The following is a 23,436-nucleotide window of genomic DNA, read 5'->3' on the forward strand; positions in this document are numbered from 1 at the left end:
TCGATTTTCTAACCTGTATGCATGTTGTTTAGTACCTTGCCTTGTAGCTTGTAAGTTTTCTTGCTTCTTTAGTACATACACACAAATTCCTGTCTTATCCATTCAACCGCCCATGTCAAATAACTATTCAGTAATTCCGAGTGCCATTTTGCTCATTTGTCAAGGGTTCAATCCGATTTTGGCCTCCCATTCAGGGGTGGTAGGTCGGACTTTCAATCTGATTTGTGCCTATTATACCTGGCCCCTTGCTTCTCCTCTCCACCCACACACATCTTGGTTAACAGGGAGTGTTGCAGGGGGAATGCATAACCGTCGTGCCATTTAAAAGTATTACCCATAAAGTAACCTTGCTTTAATTCATTTTTGCATTAATGTGTCTAATGTTAGAAAGTTAAATTAAGTGTATCCTATAATTTTACTGTGTAATTTTCACCACACTGGTGATTGCTGCCCTATATTGAATCTGTGTGTTTTTCATTTGAATTTTTAACCAGGTGCTGTAATGTACCAACAGCCCATATCAGAAGTATTTTCCGGCTCACCGTACATATGGGCCCAGCACTAACTTGACTGCAAATAAGTGGGGCTTTTCAATGATTACTCCTGCACAGATTTGGGTCCTTCAGCACATTTCCCATTGTGAGCTACCCCACTAAAGAAAAAAGGTTTAAAAAACATGTAAATAAAAGCAAGTGTGACATTTTGAGGTCAATTATTTTTCATTATTTTTATTGACTCGTTGACTAAAATTTGTATTGACAGATGAAGGACAATGATGTATTAAATAGGAAAGGGGTTATCACATAAAGTAACACAACAAGCGATTATTAGGGGGTATTTTTACAAGAGTTGTGCATGAATTTTTCTGTTAGAGAATATATTGAGAAAAGTAGGATCTGCGAACTTATAAATAAATAAAGCGCAATACGCAGCACAGTTGGTCGCATAATGCTGTGTATTGGAGATTTGCGTCTGTGTATCCATAGAGTGCGGAAGGCGTTGAAACGTTGGCTCAGGCGCTCTCTTTGCCTTGATTAAGCGGAGTAGTAGTTGGTTTGGATTCTCGCGGATAAAACTCCGCCAGCATGCTCTCGGGAATACGCTTGAGTAGCTCCTTAGGGAAGATCCGCAACAGCTGCCAACCAATGTCCAGCGACTCGAAGACGGACCGGTTGTCATAGGGACCTGTGGAAAGACAAAGCACAGCGTGCTGTCAGCGTGTAGAACCAAGCACTAGAAAATTAGGCGATTGCCGGGGTAGCCCGATATGCTGCCATGAACGATGCTATAATTTTATTAATTTCAACAAGCGGACATGATTGGGTGAACACTCAGAGCAGCCAATACAGTGCTTGCTCCCAGCAGGATCATTAGCTAGAATCTGGCCACTAGAACAGTGCTCTTGACCTGTGCCACATCTACTTTAAATACATTCCCACTCCATCCTTCAAACCAGTTCATTTTTAATCAGCCCCTTCTATTTATGAATGAATGGGATTTATAATGCGCAAGTCTAGCTGAGATGCTGTAAAGAGCTGTACATGGAGCTATTGTGTTGACAAGTAGGAGAAGTAGAGGTAGTAGGAATGTTTAGTGAGGGCAGAGTAAGGTGGGGCTCCGGCTTGGGACATGTTTGGCTGAGTGGACCGATCAGCAATTGGCCAACCCTGGAAAACATTTAAGTGGGAACTTACAGTGCAGATGCTAGAAGACGAACTGGGTTCACTTTAGGGTCACGGTTAAACAGTCATTGACAGGCAGCCAATGGCATCACTAACGGTGCACTCATACCATTTGAACTTTCAGCTGCGTTTGACACCATTAGCCAATTCATTTTTTTTCAACACGCGACCATTTTGTCAGATGTGTCCTGGTTTAGTGACAATCCCTTAATGCGCCCTACACAGAGGCTTTAGCATTATCCCCTCTAATAACAGGCACACGTTTTCCCTAGTGTGGGGTGCAACAGGGCGTATCCAAGAGTTTCCCAGTTTGCATCCCTTGGCCCCCTGTTTTGCGTCTAGATTGATGGCTTCCTGATCCTTCAGAGCTTGGATAGCGATTGGGAGTTGAAGGGATTGTCTCAGAGAACTTTAAGGATATTTCTTCGCCCTGTATACTCGGTAGTGTTTCTTTGCCCCTTCACAGTAAAACATAGTTATCAATTATTGGTGTTGTGCACAAATATTCTATGGAAAGAGCTTGTTCTCTTATTTTTCTGAATAATTGAGTGTTTGCCTTCGAGCCATGGTAAATGCTGCAGCTTGTCTGGCCCGGGGTGCAAAGCTGAAGCACCATATCCCCCGTAATGATGGACTCTGTCTACTGGCTCTCAGCTCAGACAATAATCTAACCCATGGCCGTTTGTATGAGTCCTAGAGATTGTTAGAGTCTAGGCGCTAATTCCAAATTCTTCCAAAGGTGCTTCTGTGGCATAGATCTGATATGAAATCTGCGTAATCCTCTAAAGTGTGATGATCTCTACCGCTTGGGTAGAACCTCAAAATGTCTTACCCTTCAACCCTCTGAAAACTTTCTTAGCTGTTTTTCATTTCGACTTCCAGACTTGCTGAGGTATCTTTTTGGTTTACCAGCTGACTAGTCCAACAGAGGTAAATTAACAATATGTGGGTACCATTCTTTTTTTTAATAATACCTAAGTCACAAATGTAATTAAATTATTGGTAGACATTTGGTGCACACCAGAAAATTCCCTAGAAACCAAAATTGTGGTGCAATATCAGCAGCAGAAAAACTCAAGAACACTTCCTGGGTTCTGGGTGTACCCTAGTACTCGTGCAGTACTACAGCAAATTCAAAACACATTCTTAGAATATTTCATTTTCCAGGCAAAAAACCCTTATTAAATAAACTCTCTTTTGTAGTCCTTTGATATATCCACAGTTCTTCTTAAAATGAAAAAAAAGAAGACAGATCTAGTAGTGCCTGTTGCCAATGCAATTCGGACTCAAGAGTCCATTATCAGGGCAAAATTGGTCTCCTAAATGGCCAGGTTCAGATTCCTTAATCTCGTCATTGGGTAACCTGTGACAAGATTAAGAAATCGCAATTTGGCTATTTAGGACACAGATTTTTTATCAGACTGATCCCAGCTCTCACCAAGTCTATCATAGACTTGGTGAGAGCTGAGGATGAATCCCGTAATTGAAAACAAAACATTTTGTCTGGTACATTCTAACACCGGAGGAATCACAGGTTACCCCGTGACAAGATTAAGAAATCTCAATTTGGTTATTTAGGAGCCAGACTTTTTATTGGACTGATCCCAGCTCTCACCAACTCTTTCATAGACTTGGTGAGAGCTGAGGATGAGTCCCGTAATTGAAAAAAATTACATAGTTTCTGGTACATTCTAACACCAGAGGATACACGGGTTACCCATTTACAAGATTGAGAAATCTCAATTTGGTTATTTAGGAGACATATTTTTTATTGAAGTCATCCCAACTATCATAGACTTTGGGGTGAGTTCCGTAATTTAAAGAAAAATGCGGTTTCTGGGACATTCTAACACAAGAGGATACATAGGTTACCCAATGCCAAGATTAAAAAATCTCAATTTGGTTGTTTAAGAGATATATATTTTTTGGTACACTGTTTTTACATGGCTAGGTTATTTTTGCAGCATTTTTTGCCGAACGGTTTCGGCCAAAAAAACTCATCGATAAATATGAGGGTGGAGAGGGGATATATGGGGCAGGGTGTATGTGGAATAGGGACTAGATAATAGCGAAGGGGGATTTGGGAGGGAACCCCCACCATATATTTTTGGGAAAAAATTATATGAGTTTTTTTGTTTGAACATTTTCGGCATAAAAATCCACTAAAAAAACTCTGGCGATCTAAGAACATGAAAGCATATTCTTTATGGGACTGATCCCCAGCTGAGACTCAGTGAGTGCTGGGGATGAGTCCTATAGTTTGAAACAAGCATGTTTGTTTGGGGCATTCTAGCACCGGTGGATACACAGGTTACCCAGTGACAAGATTAATCTCAATTTGGTTATTAAGATGACACATTTTGCTTTGATGATGGACTTTTGAGTCTGAACTGCATTGCCAACAGGCAACACATCTGCCTTCTTTTGTATGCTAATAAGCACTGTGGACTTATTAAAGGACTACACAATATTATTGGAGTATTGGTTTGCCTAGAGAAATCAAGATTTTTAACTGAGGTTTTGAATTTACTAATTCTACAAAGTACTACAAAACTACTAGGATGAACCCAGTACCCAGGAAGGTTTCCTGAGCTGTTTCTGCTGCTTACAGCCCACCAGCGGTCCAAATACTGGGCCCCAATACAAAACTTTGGTTTGGGGCAGAGCACGCATTGAAATGTTCCCCCTTTCCCATCCTCTTCCTGGAGCAAATAATATGGAATTGACAATCTCAGAGGAAACTATTCCCCCTCGATAGAAGCAAACCTCTCTCACCGAGTGGATGCAAGCCTCATTGGTAGTGAGCCTCACTGGGAGCTATTCTCAATCACTGGGTAAGAGTATCAGTCATTCACGTGATAGACACACACTCCCTGGGCTACCACTGACTTGAAAAGTGTCAAACATTGAAAGTGAGCCTAACTCGTTATTTGGGTATGAACACCAGTTTCATCCATTTGTTCTTTGTGATCTGTAGTCAGGCAACAATGCTTTGCAAAGCTACAATATATGATCCAAAACTCATCCGCTAAACTAATATGAATAGTACACATGATCCTTGTGTCAGTACCAACAGATGATGCATTTTAGGGGTTGGTTCTTTAGACCCTTTTTCCTGGGCCCCTTTAAAAAAGACTGCCAATGGTCTAATGCCGGCGCATGAAGCCGCCTTTTGGAGGAGATTTAAATTGGGCAGGGTTACGACACAGCAGCGCTTTGTTAAACCCAGGCCTGGGGGTGCCAGAAGCCTCATCATCACACACCAGTTGAGGGAATAGTGTTAAATTGTAATGGCTTTGTGACTTGGAACCAGCCTTCCACTTGCTCACGATTCGCATAATCCTTAGATAACTCCACGGTCGGACAAGCATGTCCTTCCCACAATGACCCTTTAAATAACCCTTTATGCAAACACACATTCTATGTAGACGTACTCTGTGAAAAAAGTTGCTGGATCAGCCTACTTTTAAATAATTACTTTGATCAAGAACGTTTTTTCCTCCATCTTTACCACTGCAAAAAAAAAAAGTTGGAGGATTCAAAATACTGAGACTTAATCTCCATATAGAAGTAAGACATGAATCCAAAAAGGGGAACAAGGAGAAGCAAAAAGAAAGCAGGGGTTCTTAGAAGGAATAACAGGAACCAGGGAACAAGGTTGCAACAAGTCGTGTTCACAAACAGCCATTTGATCAATTGTGACCATTTCCGATTCATTTGTACAGCTAAGCTCTATTCAAATGAACATTTGAACAGTATTTAAATTGAAATAACTAAATGACTACGCGTCTTGACCTTTCTGATTATTTTCTGACTGTATGTACTGTTTTTTTACTCAACATTTTCTGGCGTATTTGTTTTTTTGAAGGAAATCTACCAAACCCCCTCCCCCAATTTGTTATTTTTTTAAAACATTCATGCTTGCATGCATCTCTAGGTTTTATTTAAACCCCTTTGGACCCTCTTACCCTCTTCAAACCACTTGCACTTAGCATAAGATGGCGGGGTCTGCAACCTTGGACTCTCTGGCTTTTTTGGACTCCAGCTCCCATCTGCCCAGCTAGCACATTTAAAAGGTTAGGGATCGTAGGAGTTGTAGTCCAAAAACACCAATATATCTGGCATGCTAGAGGGCGGCAGAGCTCTGTAAAATGGCGTATTTTCAGGAGAAAAGACGTTATGTTGGTATATGGTGGCACAGCAGCCGCTGGCAAAGGAAATTCTCTTCCCTCCCCCTCTTTTTCTTGTCGTTGATACGAGTTCCCCTTCACAAATTATTGAAGTAGTCTTAACATAGGGAAGCACGTACTGTTCGTCCCCCCCTGCAACAAATTCCCAGCCTACCTTGGTTAAATAACTGAGGCAAGACCAGGCTCTTCTTATTGTGGCAAAACAAGGCCGCCGTTTATGATCACATATTTCAAACCTTTTATTTCTTTGTTTCCTCTTCCTGCGGGTTCACCTTCTCGGTGACCCTGACTTCCCGACTCCTTCTAAGGACAAGGATCCGTGGCATGGGGTCTTGGCCCTTCTGCCATGTTAAGGCCTGGTGCCCCGAGTCCTTACTGGGCCGCATAATTGGCAACCTTGACCGGGTACCACAAGACTTTTTTGAATTGGGGCCAGAGCCAACGCCTTTAAAGGCATGTTAGATGTTTTACTTCTTAGTTCATATGCCAATCAAATATCAAGATTTAATGAAAAATGATAGGGCTGGCGCCAATCCTTTCTTGGAAAAATGTTATGTCCCGTAAATCACCACGTCCTGTGCCAATTCACCAAAAGCGAAAGTACAGATTTCAAATAACTTTGCAGTAGGCCGCTACTGCAGATTACTGACCACTATTAATCTTAGCTCCTGAAGCCTGGGCTACTAATGCAAAACAGAAAGGTGATGGCTGGAAGGTTTTGAATTAATCATAACCACGGGCACAGCTCTGGGTCACCCTCCAGACCATTGTTTTGCAGCCTGCCAAGCCATTAAAGAAGGGGAAAAAATATGCAAATCAGGCTTGGTCCTACCCCAATAGGTGCAGTCCAGCCCGAACTGCTAGGTCACATCCCTTCTGCACGAGACCACAAGCATCCCCAGACATGTTTCAGCCTTGTTGGGCGTTATCAGTGAGGAATAGCTTGGGTCTCTAGGCCCGACAGACTCGGGACCCACGTCTGGGCATACCCGTCCCATTCGGGGTGACTTAATCAAAACAGAAAGGTGATGGCTGAAAGGTTTTGAATTAATCATAACCACGGGCACAGCTCTGAGTAACCCTCCAGACCATTGTTTTTCAGCCTGCCAGCCATTACAGAAGGGGAAAAACCATATGCAAATCAGGCCTGGTCCTACCCCAATAGGGGCAGTCCAGCCCGAACTGCTAGGTCACATCCCTTCTGCACGAGACCACAAGCATCCCCAGGCATGTTTCAGCCTTGTTGGGCGTTATCAGTGAGGATTAGCTGGGGTCTCTAGGCCCATCAGACTATGGACCCACGTCTGGGCATACCCATCCCACTCGGGGTGACTTCAGCAAAACAGAAAGGTGATGGCTGGAAGGTTTTGAATTAATCATAACCACGGGCACAGCTTTGGGTAACGCTCCAGACCATTGTTTTTCAGCCTGCCAAGCCATTACAGAAGGGGAAAAACCATATGCAAATCAGGCCTGGTCCTACCCCAATAGGGGCAGTCCAGCCCAGCCCAAACTGCTAGGTCACATCTGTTCTGCACGAGACCACAAGCATCCCAGACATGTTTCAGCCTTGTTGGGCGTTATCAGTGAGGGGTGGGACCAAGACTGATTTGTATATGGTCTTTCTCCTTTCTGAAATGGCATTTCAGGTGAAGAATGATGGTCTGGAGGGTTGCCCAGAGCAATGCCAGAGGTTAAGATTAATTCTAAACCTTCCAGCCATCACCCCTTTGTTTTTGCTTGGGCTACTAATGCCTGAAGCACCACAGAGCAGTCTGACTGACAGACTACACTTTGCTGCACTTCACGCCGGGTTGGCACCTTTGAAGGTAGGCTGGGACTCACACCGCCTGAACTCGCAGTCGAAAGCACAACAATGCGGGTTGTTAATTCATAACAATCCAAATGGATAAGCGTAGCTGGAAACACGCTAGAAATCCGTCACTTTCAAAGGCAAGATCGTGTAGCTGTAACAGTGGTAACTGAAGCCCAATCCAAACACACTAGCTGCCGCAGCAAGGAAGTGCCAGACTGCACTTTGTTGCACTTCGTATAAATATGAAGAATCATGCCCTCTTGACCCTGTTGACTTTATGTGATTCGGCGGCTTGATTCAAATGCCTGTTGGAAACTAAGTATTGTCCATACTTAGAATCCATATCCAATGTAGATGAGCATGCGTCAGCAAGATGAGTGGGGTCAGAACGGGAGAGTTAAGGGCTGCTCCTCTTTTTTTCATTTGGAGAATACAACTCAGCTAGTTAGTACTTTTACTTGTCCTTTAATATGTTAACTGCCAGGGTCTGAATTTCAAAGGTAGGTCAGTACATTTTCCACACAAATTTGTTTGCCACCGCAGAATCGTGCCTCATACAGGTTTGGTGGGGCAGTTTCCTGCAACCCCCAAATCATCATTTTTGGCAGATTTACTGCCGACAGAATTAGCGTGTGGTAAATCTGCAGATTTTGGGAGGAAAAGTGGCGGCTTCACCTCCAGCTGGAGGTAAATCCTCCACTTTACCTCCAAAAAGCATCCGGTTTACTCCTCTTTTATTCTGCTAGCGATAAATCAGCCAAAAATCCCCATAAAGTCCTATGGACTCCAAACATGGGGAATTACCACCACTTGTGATCAGCAGTATATCCACAGGACAAGGTGGCGGTGATGGTAACGGAGTTTGGCAGTAATTCAGTGGATTTATCACTGAATTACCGCCAAAGTCGTAATGAGGCCCTACAGTTAGAATCCAGGCAGCATGATCCAGCCTGGAGCCTCAGATATTGATAAATTGAAGACCATCAAATGGGGTAATAGCGATGCTGGGCATGGATGCGCTAATTAATCTGAACGTATCAGACCATCAAAAGGGGTAATAGCGACGCTGGGCATGGATGTGCTAATTAATCCGAACGTATCAGACCATCAAGTGAGGTACTAGCGACGCTGGCATGGATGCGCTAATTGATCCGAACGCATCAGACCATCAAGTGAGGTACTAGCGATGCTGGGCATGGATGCACTAAATAATCCGAACGCATCAGACCATGAAGTTGGGTGTTAGCGACGCTGGGCATGGATGCACTAATTATTCCGAAAGTATCAGACCATCAAGTGAGGTACTAGCGACGCTGGCATGGAAGCGTTAATTAATCCAAACGTATCAGACTATCAAGTGAGGTACTAGCGATGCTGGCATGGATGCGCTAATTAATCCGAACGCATCAGACCATCAAGTGAGGTACTAGCGATGCTGGCATGGATGCGCTAATTAATCCGAACGCATCAGACCATCAAGTGAGGTACTAGCGATGCTGGCATGGATGCGCTAATTAATCCGAACGTATCAAACCATCAAGTGGGGTAATAGCGACGCTGTGCATGGATGCGCTAATTAATCCGAACGTATCAGACCATCAAGTAAAGTAATAGCGATGCTGGGCATGGATGTGCTAAATAATCCGAACGCATCAGACCATGAAGTTGGGTAATAGCGACGCTGGGCATGGATGCGCTAATTATTCTGAACGTATCGGACCATCAAGTTGGGTAATAGCGACGCTGGGCATGGATGTGCTAATTAATCCGAACATTTCAGACTATGAAGTTGGGTATCAGCGACGCTGGCATGGATGAGCTAATTAATCCGAACGTGTCAGACCATCAAGTGGGGTAATAGCGACGCTGGCCATGGATGCGCTAATTAATCCGAACGTATCAGACCATGAAGTTGGGTAAGAGCGACGCTGGGCATGGATGCGCTAATTAATACGAACATATCAGACCATGAAGTTGGGTAATAGCGATGCTGGGCATGAATGCGCTAATTAATCAGAACGAATCAGACCATGAAGTTGGGTAATAGGGACGCTGGGCATGGATGCGCTAATTAATCAGAACGTATGAGACCATGACGTTGGGTAATAGGGACGCTGGGCATTGATGCGCTAATTAATTAGAACGTATCAGACCATGAAGTTGGGTAATAGTGCCGCTGGGCATGGATGCGATAATTAATCAGAACGTATCAGACCATGAAGTTGGGTAATAGCGACGCTGGGCATGGATGCGCTAATTAATCAGAACGTATCAGACCATGAAGTTGGGTAATAGCGACGCTGGGCATGGATGCGCTAATTAATCCGAACGTATCAGACCATGAAGTTGGGTAATAGCGACGCTGGGCATGGATGCGCTAATTATTCTGAACGTATCGGACCATCAAGTTGGGTAATAGCGACGCTGGGCATGGATGTGCTAATTAATCCGAACATTTCAGACTATGAAGTTGGGTATTAGCGACGCTGGCATGGATGAGCTAATTAATCCGAACGTGTCAGACCATCAAGTGGGGTAATAGCGACGCTGGCCATGGATGCGCTAATTAATCCGAACGTATCAGACCATGAAGTTGGGTAAGAGCGACGCTGGGCATGGATGCGCTAATTAATACGAACATATCAGACCATGAAGTTGGGTAATAGCGATGCTGGGCATGAATGCGCTAATTAATCAGAACATATCAGACCATGAAGTTGGGTAATAGGGACGCTGGGCATGGATGCGCTAATTAATCAGAACATATGAGACCATGACGTTGGCTAATAGGGACGCTGGGCATGGATGCGCTAATTAATCAGAATGTATCAGACCATGAAGTTGGGTAATAGCGACGCTGGGCATGGATGCGCTAATTAATCCGAACGTATCAGACCATGAAGTTGGGTAATAGTGCCGCTGGGCATGGATGCGCTAATTAATCAGAACGTATCAGACCATGAAGTTGGGTAATAGCGACGCTGGGCATGGATGCGCTAATTAATCCGAACGTATCAGACCATGAAGTTGGGTAATAGCGACGCTGGGCATGGAAGCGCTAATTCATCAGAACGTATCAGACCATGAAGTTGGGTAATAGCGACCATGGGCATGGATGCACTAATTAATCAGACCGTATCAGACCATGAAGTTGGGTAATAGCGACGCTGGGCATGGATGCGCTAATTAATCCGAACGTATCAGACCATGAAGTTGGGTAATAGCGACGCTGGGCATGGATGCGCTAATTCATCCGAACGCATCAGATCATGTAGTTGGGTAATAGCGACGCTGGCCATGGAAGCGCTAATTCATCCGAACGTATCAGACCATGAAGTTGGGTAAAAGCGACGCTGGGCATGGATGCGCTAATTCATCAGAACATATCAGACCATGAAGTTGGATAATAGCGACGCTGGGCATAGATGCGCTAATTAATCCGAACGCCTCAGACCATGAAGTTGGGTAATAGCGACGCTGGGCATGGATGCGCTAATTCATCAGAACGCATCAGACCATGAAGTTGGGTAATAGCGATGTTGGGCATGGAAGCACTAATTCATCAGAACGTATCAGACCATGAAGTTGGGTAATAGCGACGCTGGGCATGGATGCGCTAATTCATCAGAACATATCAGACCATAAAGTTGGATAATAGCGACGCTGGGCATAGATGCGCTAATTAATCCGAACGCATCAGACCGTGAAGTTGGCGATGCTGGGCATGGATGCACTAATTAATGAGAACGTATCAGACCATGAAGTTGGGTAATAGCGATGTTGGGCATGGAAGCACTAATTCATCAGAACGTATCAGACCATGAAGTTGGGTAATAGCGACGCTGGGCATGGATGCGCTAATTCATCCGAACGCATCAGATCATGTAGTTGGGTAATAGCGACGCTGGCCATGGAAGCGCTAATTCATCCGAACGTATCAGACCATGAAGTTGGGTAAAAGCGACGCTGGGCATGGATGCGCTAATTCATCAGAACATATCAGACCATGAAGTTGGATAATAGCGACGCTGGGCATAGATGCGCTAATTAATCCGAACGCCTCAGACCATGAAGTTGGGTAATAGCGACGCTGGGCATGGATGCGCTAATTCATCAGAACGCATCAGACCATGAAGTTGGGTAATAGCGATGTTGGGCATGGAAGCACTAATTCATCAGAACGTATCAGACCATGAAGTTGGGTAATAGCGACGCTGGGCATGGATGCGCTAATTCATCAGAACATATCAGACCATAAAGTTGGATAATAGCGACGCTGGGCATAGATGCGCTAATTAATCCGAACGCATCAGACCGTGAAGTTGGCGATGCTGGGCATGGATGCACTAATTAATGAGAACGTATCAGACCATGAAGTTGGGTAGTAGGGACGCTGGGCATGGATGCGCTAATTAATCAGAACATATCAGACCATGAAGTTGGGTAATAGGGACGCTGGGCATAGATGCGCTAATTAATCAGAACATATCAGACCATGAAGTTGGGTAATAGCGACGCTGGGCATGGATGCGCTAATTCCTCAGAACATATCAGACCATGAAGTTGAGTAATAGCGACGCTGGGCATGGATGTGCTAATTAATCAGAACATATCAGACCATGAAGTTGAGTAATAGCGACGCTGGGCATGGATGCGCTAATTAATCACAACATATCAGACCATGAAGTTGGGTAATAGCGACGCTGGGCATGGATGCGCTATATAATCTGAACGTATCAGACCACCAAGTGGGGTAATAGCGACGCTGGGAATGGATGCGCTAATTAATCAGAACATATCAGACCATGAAGTTGGGTAATAGCGACGCTGGGCATGGATGAGCTAATTAATCCGCACGTATCAGACCATCAAGTGGGGTTATAGCAACGCTGGGTATGGATGCGCTAATTAATCCGATCGCATCAGACCATCAAGTGAGGTACTAGCGACGCTGGCATGGATGCGCCAACTAATCCGAACGTATCAAACCATCAAGTGGGGTAATAGCGACGTTGGGCATGGATGCGCTTATTAATCCGAACGTATCAGACCATCAAGTGAAGTAATAGCGATGCTAGGCATGGATGCGCTAATTAATCCGAACGTATCGGACCATGAAGTTGGGTAATAGCGATGCTGGGCATGAATGCGCTAATTAATCAGAACATATCAGACCATGAAGTTGGGTAATAGGGACGCTGGGCATGGATGCGCTAATTAATCAGAACATATGAGACCATGACGTTGGCTAATAGGGACGCTGGGCATGGATGCGCTAATTAATCAGAATGTATCAGACCATGAAGTTGGGTAATAGCGACGCTGGGCATGGATGCGCTAATTAATCCGAACGTATCAGACCATGAAGTTGGGTAATAGTGCCGCTGGGCATGGATGCGCTAATTAATCAGAACGTATCAGACCATGAAGTTGGGTAATAGCGACGCTGGGCATGGATGCGCTAATTAATCCGAACGTATCAGACCATGAAGTTGGGTAATAGCGACGCTGGGCATGGAAGCGCTAATTCATCAGAACGTATCAGACCATGAAGTTGGGTAATAGCGACCATGGGCATGGATGCACTAATTAATCAGACCGTATCAGACCATGAAGTTGGGTAATAGCGACGCTGGGCATGGATGCGCTAATTAATCCGAACGTATCAGACCATGAAGTTGGGTAATAGCGACGCTGGGCATGGATGCGCTAATTCATCCGAACGCATCCGATCATGTAGTTGGGTAATAGCGACGCTGGGCATGGAAGCGCTAATTCATCCGAACGTATCAGACCATGAAGTTGGGTAAAAGCGACGCTGGGCATGGATGCGCTAATTCATCAGAACATATCAGACCATGAAGTTGGATAATAGCGACGCTGGGCATAGATGCGCTAATTAATCCGAACGCCTCAGACCATGAAGTTGGGTAATAGCGACGCTGGGCATGGATGCGCTAATTCATCAGAACGCATCAGACCATGAAGTTGGGTAATAGCGATGTTGGGCATGGAAGCACTAATTCATCAGAACGTATCAGACCATGAAGTTGGGTAATAGCGACGCTGGGCATGGATGCGCTAATTCATCAGAACATATCAGACCATAAAGTTGGATAATAGCGACGCTGGGCATAGATGCGCTAATTAATCCGAACGCATCAGACCGTGAAGTTGGCGATGCTGGGCATGGATGCACTAATTAATGAGAACGTATCAGACCATGAAGTTGGGTAGTAGGGACGCTGGGCATGGATGCGCTAATTAATCAGAACATATCAGACCATGAAGTTGGGTAATAGGGACGCTGGGCATAGATGCGCTAATTAATCAGAACATATCAGACCATGAAGTTGGGTAATAGCGACGCTGGGCATGGATGCGCTAATTCCTCAGAACATATCAGACCATGAAGTTGAGTAATAGCGACGCTGGGCATGGATGTGCTAATTAATCAGAACATATCAGACCATGAAGTTGAGTAATAGCGACGCTGGGCATGGATGCGCTAATTAATCACAACATATCAGACCATGAAGTTGGGTAATAGCGACGCTGGGCATGGATTCGCTATATAATCTGAACGTATCAGACCACCAAGTGGGGTAATAGCGACGCTGGGAATGGATGCGCTAATTAATCAGAACATATCAGACCATGAAGTTGGGTAATAGCGACGCTGGGCATGGATGAGCTAATTAATCCGCACGTATCAGACCATCAAGTGGGGTAATAGCAACGCTGGGTATGGATGTGCTAATTAATCCGATCGCATCAGACCATCAAGTGAGGTACTAGCGACGCTGGCATGGATGCGCCAACTAATCCGAACGTATCAAACCATCAAGTGGGGTAATAGCGACGTTGGGCATGGATGCGCTTATTAATCCGAACGTATCAGACCATCAAGTGAAGTAATAGCGATGCTGGGCATGGATGCGCTAATTAATCCGAACGTATCGGACCATCAAGTGGGGTAATAGCGACGCTGGGCATGGATGTGTTAATTAATCCGAACGTTTCAGACCATGAAGTTGGGTAATAGCGATGCTGGCATGGATGCGTTAAATAATCCAAACATATCAGACCATCAAGTGGGGTAATAGCGACGCTGGGCATGGATGCGCTAATTAATCACAACATTTCAGACCATGAAGTTGGGTAATAGCGACGCTGGGCATGGATGCACTAATTAATCCGAACGTATCAGACCATCAAGTTGGGTAATAGCGACGCTGGGCATGGATGCCCTAATTAATCCGAACGTATGAGACCATCAAGTGGGGTAATAGCGATGCTGGGCATGGATGCACTAATTAATCCGAACGTATCAGACCATCAAGTGGGGTAATAGCGATGCTGGCCATGGATGCGCTAATTAATCCAAACGTATCAGACCATGAAGTTGGGTAATAGCGACGCTGGGCAGGGATGCGCTAATTAATCCGAACGTATCAGACCATGAAGTTGGGTAATTGCGACGCTGGGCATGGATGCGCTAATTAATCAGAACGTATCAGACCATGAAGTTGGGTAATAGGGACGCTGGGCATGGATGCGCTAATTAATCAGAACGTATCAGACCATGAAGTTGGGTAATAGCGACGCTGGGCATGGATGCGCTAATTAATCAGAACGTATCAGACCATGAAGTTGGGTAATAGCGACGCTGGGTATGGATGCGCTAATTAATCAGAACGTATCAGACCATGAAGTTGGGTAATAGCGATGCTGGGCGTGGTTGCGCTAATTAATCAGAACGTATCAGACCATGAAGTTGGTTAATAGCGATGCTGGCCATGGATGCGCTAATTAATCAGAACGCATCAGACCATGAAGTTGGTTAATAGCGACGATGGACATGGATGCGCTAATTAATCAGACCGTATCAGACCATGAAGTTTGGTAATAGCGACGCTGGGCATGGATGCGCTAATTAATCCGAACGTATCAGACCATGAAGTTGGGTTATAGCGATGCTGGGCATGGATGCGTTAATTAATCCGAACGCATCAGACCATGAAGTTGGGTAATAGCGACGCTGGGCATGGAAGCGCTAATTCATCCAAACGTATCAGACCATGAAGTTGGGTAATAGCGACGCTGGGCATGGATGCGCTAATTCATCAGAACATATCAGACCGTGAAGTTGGGTAATAGCGACGCTGGGCATAAATATGCTAATTAATCCGAACGCATCAGACCATGAAGTTGGGTAATAGCGATGCTGGGCATGGATGCGCTAATTAATCAAAACGTATCAGACCATGAATTTGGGTAATAGCGACGCTGGGCATGGATGCGCTAATTAATCAGAACATATCAGACCATGAAATTGGGTAATAGCGACACTGGGCATGGATGCGCTAATTAATCAGAACATATAAGACCATGAAGTTGGGTAATAGCGACGCTGGGCATTGATGCCCTAATTAATCTGAACATATCAGACCATGAAGTTGGGTAATAGCGACGCTGGGCATAGATGCGCTAATGAATCAGAACATATCAGACCATGAAGTTGGGTAATAGCGATGCTGGGCATGGATGCGCTAATTCATCAGAACATATCAGACCATGAAGTTGAGTAATAGCGACGCTGGGCATGGATGCGCTAATTCATCAGTACATATCAGACCATGAAGTTGGGTAATAGCGACGCTGGGCATGGATGCGCTAATTAATCAGAACATATCAGACCATGAAGTTGGGTAATAGCGACGCTGGGCATGGATGCGCTAAATAATCTGAACGTATCAGACCACCAAGTGGGGTAATAGCAACGCTGGGCATGGATGCGCTAATTAATCAGAACAAATCAGACCATGAAGTTGGGTAATAGCGATGCAGGGCATGGATGCGCTAATTAATCCCAACGTATCAGACCATCAAGTGGGGTAATAGCGACGCTGGGTATGGATGCCTAATTAATCCGAACGCATCAGATCATGAAGTTGGGTAATAGCGACGCTCGGCATGGAAGCGCTAATTCATCCAAACGTATCAGACCATGAATTTGGGTAATAGTGACGCTGGGCATGGATGCGCTAATTCATCAGAACATATCAGACCATGAAGTTGGATAATAGCGACGCTGGGCATAGATGCTCTAATTAATCCGAACGCACCAGACCATGAAGTTGGGTAATAGCGACGCTGGGTATGGATGCCTAATTAATCCGAACGCATCAGATCATGAAGTTGGGTAATAGCGACGCTCGGCATGGAAGCGCTAATTCATCCAAACGTATCAGACCATGAATTTGGGTAATAGCGACGCTGGGCATGGATGCGCTAATTCATCAGAACATATCAGACCATGAAGTTGGATAATAGCGACGCTGGGCATAGATGCTCTAATTAATCCGAACGCACCAGACCATGAAGTTGGGTAATAGTGATGCTGGGCATGGATGCGCTAATTCATCAGAACGCATCAGACCATGAAGTTTGGTAATAGCGATGCTAGGCATGGAAGCGCTAATTCATCAGAATGTATCAGACCATGAAGTTGGGTAATAGCGACGCTGGGCATGGATGCGCTAATTCATCAGAACATATCAGACCATAAAGTTGGATAATAGCGACGCTGGGCATAGATGCGCTAATTAATCTAAACGCGCCAGACCATGAAGTTGGGTAATAGCGATGCTGGGCATGGATGCGCTAATTAATCAGAACGTATCAGACCATAAAGCTGGGTAATAGGGACGCTGGGCATGGATGCGCTAATTAATCAGAACATATCAGACCATGAAGTTGGGTAATAGCGACGCTGGGCAAAGATGCGCTAATTAATCAGAACATTTCAGACCATGAAGTTGGGTAAGAGCGACGCTGGGCATGGATGCGCTAATTCATCAGAACATATCAGACCATGAAGTTGAGTAATAGCGACGCTGGGCATGGATGTGCTAATTAATCAGAACATATCAGACCATGAAGTTGGGTAATAGCGATGCTGGGCTTGGATGCGCTAATTAATCCGAACGCATCAGACCATCAAGTGAGGTACTAGCGACGCTGGCATGGATGCGCTAATTAATCCAAACGTATCAGACCATCAAGTGAGGTACTAGCGACGCTGGCATGGATGCGCTAACTAATCCGAACGTATCAAACCATCAAGTGGGGTAATACTGATGTTGGGCATTGATGCACTAATTAATCCGAACGCATCAGACCATGAAGTTGGGCAATAGCGACGCTGGGCATGGATGCGCTAATTAATCCGAACGTTTCAGACCATGAAGTTGGGTAATAGCGACTCTGGCATGGATGCGCTAATTAATCCAAACGTATCAGACCATCAAGTGGGGTAATAGCGACGCTGGGCATGGATGCGCTTATTAATCCGAACGTATCAGACCATCAAGTGGGGTAATAGCGATGCTGGGCATGGATGCGCTAATTAATCCGAACATATCAGACCATCAAGTGGGGTAATAGCGACGCTGGACATGGATGCGCTAATTAATCCGAACGTATCAGACCATGAAGTTGGGTAATAGCGAAGCTGGGCATGGATGCGCTAATTAATCAGAACGTATCAGATCAGACCATGAAGTTGGGTAATAGGGACACTGGGCATGGATGCGCTAATTAATCACAACATTTCAGACCATGAATTTGGGTAATAGCGACGCTGGGCATGGATGCCCTAATTAATCCGAACGTATCAGACCATCAAGTGGGGTAATAGCGATGCTGGGAATGGATGCACTAATTAATCCGAACGTATCAGACCATCAAGTGGGGTAATAGCGATGCTGGCCATGGATGCGCTAATTAATCCAAACGTATCAGACCATGAAGTCGGGTAATAGCGACGCTGGGCAGGGATGCGCTAATTAATCTGAACCTATCAGACCATGAAGTTGGGTAATTGCGACGCTGGGCATGGATGCGCTAATGAATCAGAATGTATCAGACCATGAAGTTGGGTAATAGGGACGCTGGGCATGGATGCGCTAATTAATCAGAACGTATCAGACCATGAAGTTGGGTAATAGCGACGCTGGGCATGGATGCGCTAATTAATCAGAACGTATCAGACCATGAAGTTGGGTAATAGCGAGCCTGGGTATGGATGCGCTAATTAATCAGAACGTATCAGACCATGAAGTTGGGTAATAGCGATGCTGGGCGTGGTTGCGCTAATTAATCAGAACGTATCAGACCATGAAGTTGGTTAATAGCGACGCTGGCCATGGATGCGCTAATTAATCAGAACGCATCAGACCATGAAGTTGGTTAATAGCGACTATGGACATGGATGCGCTAATTAATCAGACCGTATCAGACCATGAAGTTTGGTAATAGCGACGCTGGGCATGGATGCGCTAATTAATCAAAACGTATCAGACCATGAAGTTGGGTAATAGCGACGCTGGGCATGGATGCGCTAATTAATCAGAACATATCAGACCATGAAATTGGGTAATAGCGACACTGGGCATGGATGCGCTAATTAATCAGAACATATAAGACCATGAAGTTGGGTAATAGCGACGCTGGGCATTGATGCGCTAATTAATCTGAACATATCAGACCATGAAGTTGGGTAATAGCGACGCTGGGCATAGATGCGCTAATTAATCAGAACATATCAGACCATGAAGTTGGGTAATAGCGACGCTGGGCATGGATGCGCTAATTCATCAGAACATATCAGACCATGAAGTTGAGTAATAGCGACGCTGGGCATGGATGCGCTAATTAATCAGTACATATCAGACCATGAAGTTGGGTAATAGCGACGCTGGGCATGGATGCACTAATTAATCAGAACATATCAGACCATGAAGTTGGGTAATAGCGACGCTGGGCATGGATGCGCTAAATAATCTGAACGTATCAGACCACCAAGTGGGGTAATAGCAACGCTGGGCATGGATGCGCTAATTAATCAGAACAAATCAGACCATGAAGTTGGGTAATAGCGATGCTGGGCATGGATGCGCTAATTAATCCCAACGTATCAGACCATCAAGTGGGGTAATAGCGACGCTGGGTATGGATGCCTAATTAATCCGAACTCATCAGATCATGAAGTTGGGTAATAGCGACGCAGGGCATGGAAGCGCTAATTCATCCAAACGTATCAGACCATGAATTTGGGTAATAGCGACGCTGGGCATGGATGCGCTAATTCATCAGAACATATGAGACCATGAAGTTGGATAATAGCGACGCTGGGCATAGATGCTCTAATTAATCCGAACGCACCAGACCATGAAGTTGGGTAATAGTGATGCTGGGCATGGATGCGCTAATTCATCAGAACGCATCAGACCATGAAGTTTGGTATTAGCGATGCTGGGCATGGAAGCGCTAATTCATCAGAATGTATCAGACCATGAAGTTGGGTAATAGCGACGCTGGGCATGGATGCGCTAATTCATCAGAACATATCAGACCATAAAGTTGGATAATAGCGACGCTGGGCATAGATGCGCTAATTAATCTAAACGCACCAGACCATGAAGTTGGGTAATAGCGATGCTGGGCATGGATGCGCTAATTAATCAGAACATATCAGACCATGAAGTTGGGTAATAGCGATGCTGGGCTTGGATGCGCTAATTAATCCGAACGCATCAGACCATCAAGTGAGGTACTAGCGACGCTGGCATGGATGCGCTAATTAATCCGAACGTATCAGACCATCAAGTGAGGTACTAGCGACGCTGGCATGGATGCGCTAACTAATCCGAACGTATCAAACCATCAAGTGGGGTAATACTGACGTTGGGCATTGATGCGCTAATTAATCTGAACGCATCAGACCATGAAGTTGGGCAATAGCGACGCTGGGCATGGATGCGCTAATTAATCCGAACGTTTCAGACCATGAAGTTGGGTAATAGCGACTCTGGCATGGATGCGCTAATTAATCCAAACGTATCAGACCATCAAGTGGGGTAATAGCGACGCTGGGCATGGATGCGCTTATTAATCCGAACGTATCAGACCATCAAGTGGGGTAATAGCGATGCTGGGCATGGATGCGCTAATTAATCCGAACGTATCAGACCATCAAGTGGGGTAATAGCGATGCTGGGCATCGATGCGCTAATTAATCCAAACGTATCAGACCATGAAGTTGGGTAATAGCGACGCTGGACATGGATGCGCTAATTAATCCGAACATATCAGATCATGAAGTTGGGTAATAGCGACGCTGGGCATGGATGCGCTAATTAATCAGAACGTATCAGACCATGAAGTTGGGTAATAGGGACAATGGGCATGGATGCGCTAATTAATCAGAACATATCAGACCATGAAGTTGGTTAATAGCGACGATGGACATGGTTGCGCTAATTAATCAGACCGTATCAGACCATGAAGTTTGGTAATAGCGACGCTGGGCAGGGATGCGCTAATTAATCCGAACGTATCAGACCGTGAAGTTGGGTAATAGCGACGCTGGGCATGGATGTGCTAATTCATCAGAACATATCAGACCATGAAGTTGGGTAATAGCGACGCTGGGCATAGATACGCTAATTAATCCGAACGCATCAGACCATGAAGTTGGGTCATAGCGATGCTGGGCATGGATGCGCTAATTCATCAGAACATATCAGACCATGAAGTTGGGTAATATCGACGCGTGGCATGGATGTGCTAATTAATCAGAACGTATCAGACCATGAAGTTGGGTAATAGCGACGCTGGGCAGGGATGCGCTAATTAATCCGAACGTATCAGACCATGAAGTTGGGTAATAGCGACGCTGGGCATGGATGTGCTAATTCATCAGAACATATCAGACCATGAAGTTGGGTAATAGCGACGCTGGGCATGGATGCGCTAATTAATCAGAACATATCAGACCATGAAGTTGGGTAATAGCGACGCTGGGCATGGATGCGCTAAATGATCTGAACATATCAGACCACCAAGTGGGGTAATAGCGACGCTGGGCATGGATGCGCTAATTAATCAGAACAAATCAGACCATGAAGTTGGGTAATAGCGACGCTGGTCATGGATGCGCTAATTAATCCGAACGTATCAGACCATCAAGTGAGGTACTAGCGACGCTGGCATGGATTCGCTAACTAATCCGAACGTATCAAACCATCAAGTGGGGTAATACTGACGTTGGGCATTGATACGCTAATTAATCCGAACGCATCAGACCATGAAGTTGGGCAATAGCGACGCTGGGCATGGATGCGCTAATTAATCCGAACGTTTCAGACCATGAAGTTGGGTAATAGCGACTCTGGCATGGATGCGCTAATTAATCCGAACGTATCAGACCATCAAGTGGGTTAATAGCGACGCTGTGCATGGATGCGCTTATTAATCCAAACGTATCAGACCATCAAGTGGGGTAATAGCGATGGTGGGCATGGATGCGCTAATTAATCCGAACGTATCAGACCATCAAGTGGGGTAATAGCGATGCTGGGCATCAATGCGCTAATTAATCCAAACGTATCAGACCATGAAGTTGGGTAATAGCGACACTGGACATGGATGCGCTAATTAATCCGAACATATCAGACCATGAAGTTGGGTAATAGCGACGCTGGGCATGGATGCGCTAATTAATCAGAATGTATCAGACCATGAAGTTGAGTAATAGGGACGCTGGGCATGGATGCGCTAATTAATCAGAACATATCAGACCAGGAAGTTGGTTAATAGCGACGATGGACTTGGATGCGCTAATTAATCAGACCGTATCAGACCATGAAGTTGGGTAATAGCGATGCTGGGTATGGATGTGCTAATTCATCAGAACATATCAGACCATGAAGTTGGGTAATAGCGACGCTGGGCATAGATACGCTAATTAATCCGAACGCATCAGACCATGAAGTTGGGTCATAGCGATGCTGGGCATGGATGCGCTAATTTATCAGAACATATCAGACCATGAACTTGGGTAATATCGACGCGTGGCATGGATGTGCTAATTAATCAGAACGTATCAGACCATGAAGTTGGGTAATAGCGACGCTGGGCATGGATGCGCTAATTAATCAGAACGTATCAGACCATGAAGTTGGGTAATAGCGACGCTGGGCATGGATGCGCTAATTAATCAGAACATATCAGACCATGAAGTTGGGTAATAGCGACACTGGGCATGGATGCGCTAATTAATTTGAACATATCAGACCATGAAGTTGGGGAATAGCGACGCTGGGCATGGATGCGCTAATTAATCAGAACGTATCAGACCATGAAGTTGAGTAATAGGGACGCTGGGCATGGATGCGCTAATTAATCAGAACATATCAGACCAGGAAGTTGGTTAATAGCGACGATGGACATGGATGCGCTAATTAATCAGACCGTATCAGACCATGAAGTTGGGTAATAGCGACGCTTGGCATGGATGTGCTAATTCATCAGAACATATCAGACCATTAAGTTGGGTAATAGCGACGCTGGGCATAGATACGCTAATTAATCCGAACGCATCAGACCATGAAGTTGGGTCATAGCGATGCTGGGCATGGATGCGCGAATTTATCAGAACATATCAGACCATGAACTTGGGTAATATCGACGCGTGGCATGGATGTGCTAATTAATCAGAACGTATCAGACCATGAAGTTGGGTAATAGCGACGCTGGGCATGGATGCGCTAATTAATCCAAACGTATCAGACCATCAAGTGGGGTAATAGCGATGCTGGGCATGGATGCGCTTATTAATCCGAACGTATCAGACCATCAAGTGGGGTAATAGCGATGCTGGGCATGGATGCGCTAATTAATC

At 45.2% G+C, this 23,436-nt stretch overlaps 1 protein-coding gene across 1 annotated transcript in view; it reads right to left on the reverse strand.

The window, feature by feature from the left end:
- Window positions 1-708: 708 nt before the first annotated feature.
- Window positions 709-23,436, reverse strand: part of ATP6V1B1 (ATPase H+ transporting V1 subunit B1) — a 433,722-nt gene continuing 410,994 nt past the window's right edge. Inside the window, exon 14 of the mRNA XM_069632272.1 lies at window positions 709-1,185. Within this exon, the coding sequence (XP_069488373.1) occupies window positions 1,013-1,185 (173 nt within the window). The 3' untranslated portion in view covers window positions 709-1,012. The remainder of the gene's footprint in view (window positions 1,186-23,436) is intronic.

This window comes from Ambystoma mexicanum, chromosome 6q (assembly GCF_040938575.1).
Source record: "Ambystoma mexicanum isolate Mex_15411 chromosome 6q, UKY_AmexF1_1, whole genome shotgun sequence".
NCBI classification, from domain to species: Eukaryota; Metazoa; Chordata; class Amphibia; order Caudata; family Ambystomatidae; genus Ambystoma; species Ambystoma mexicanum.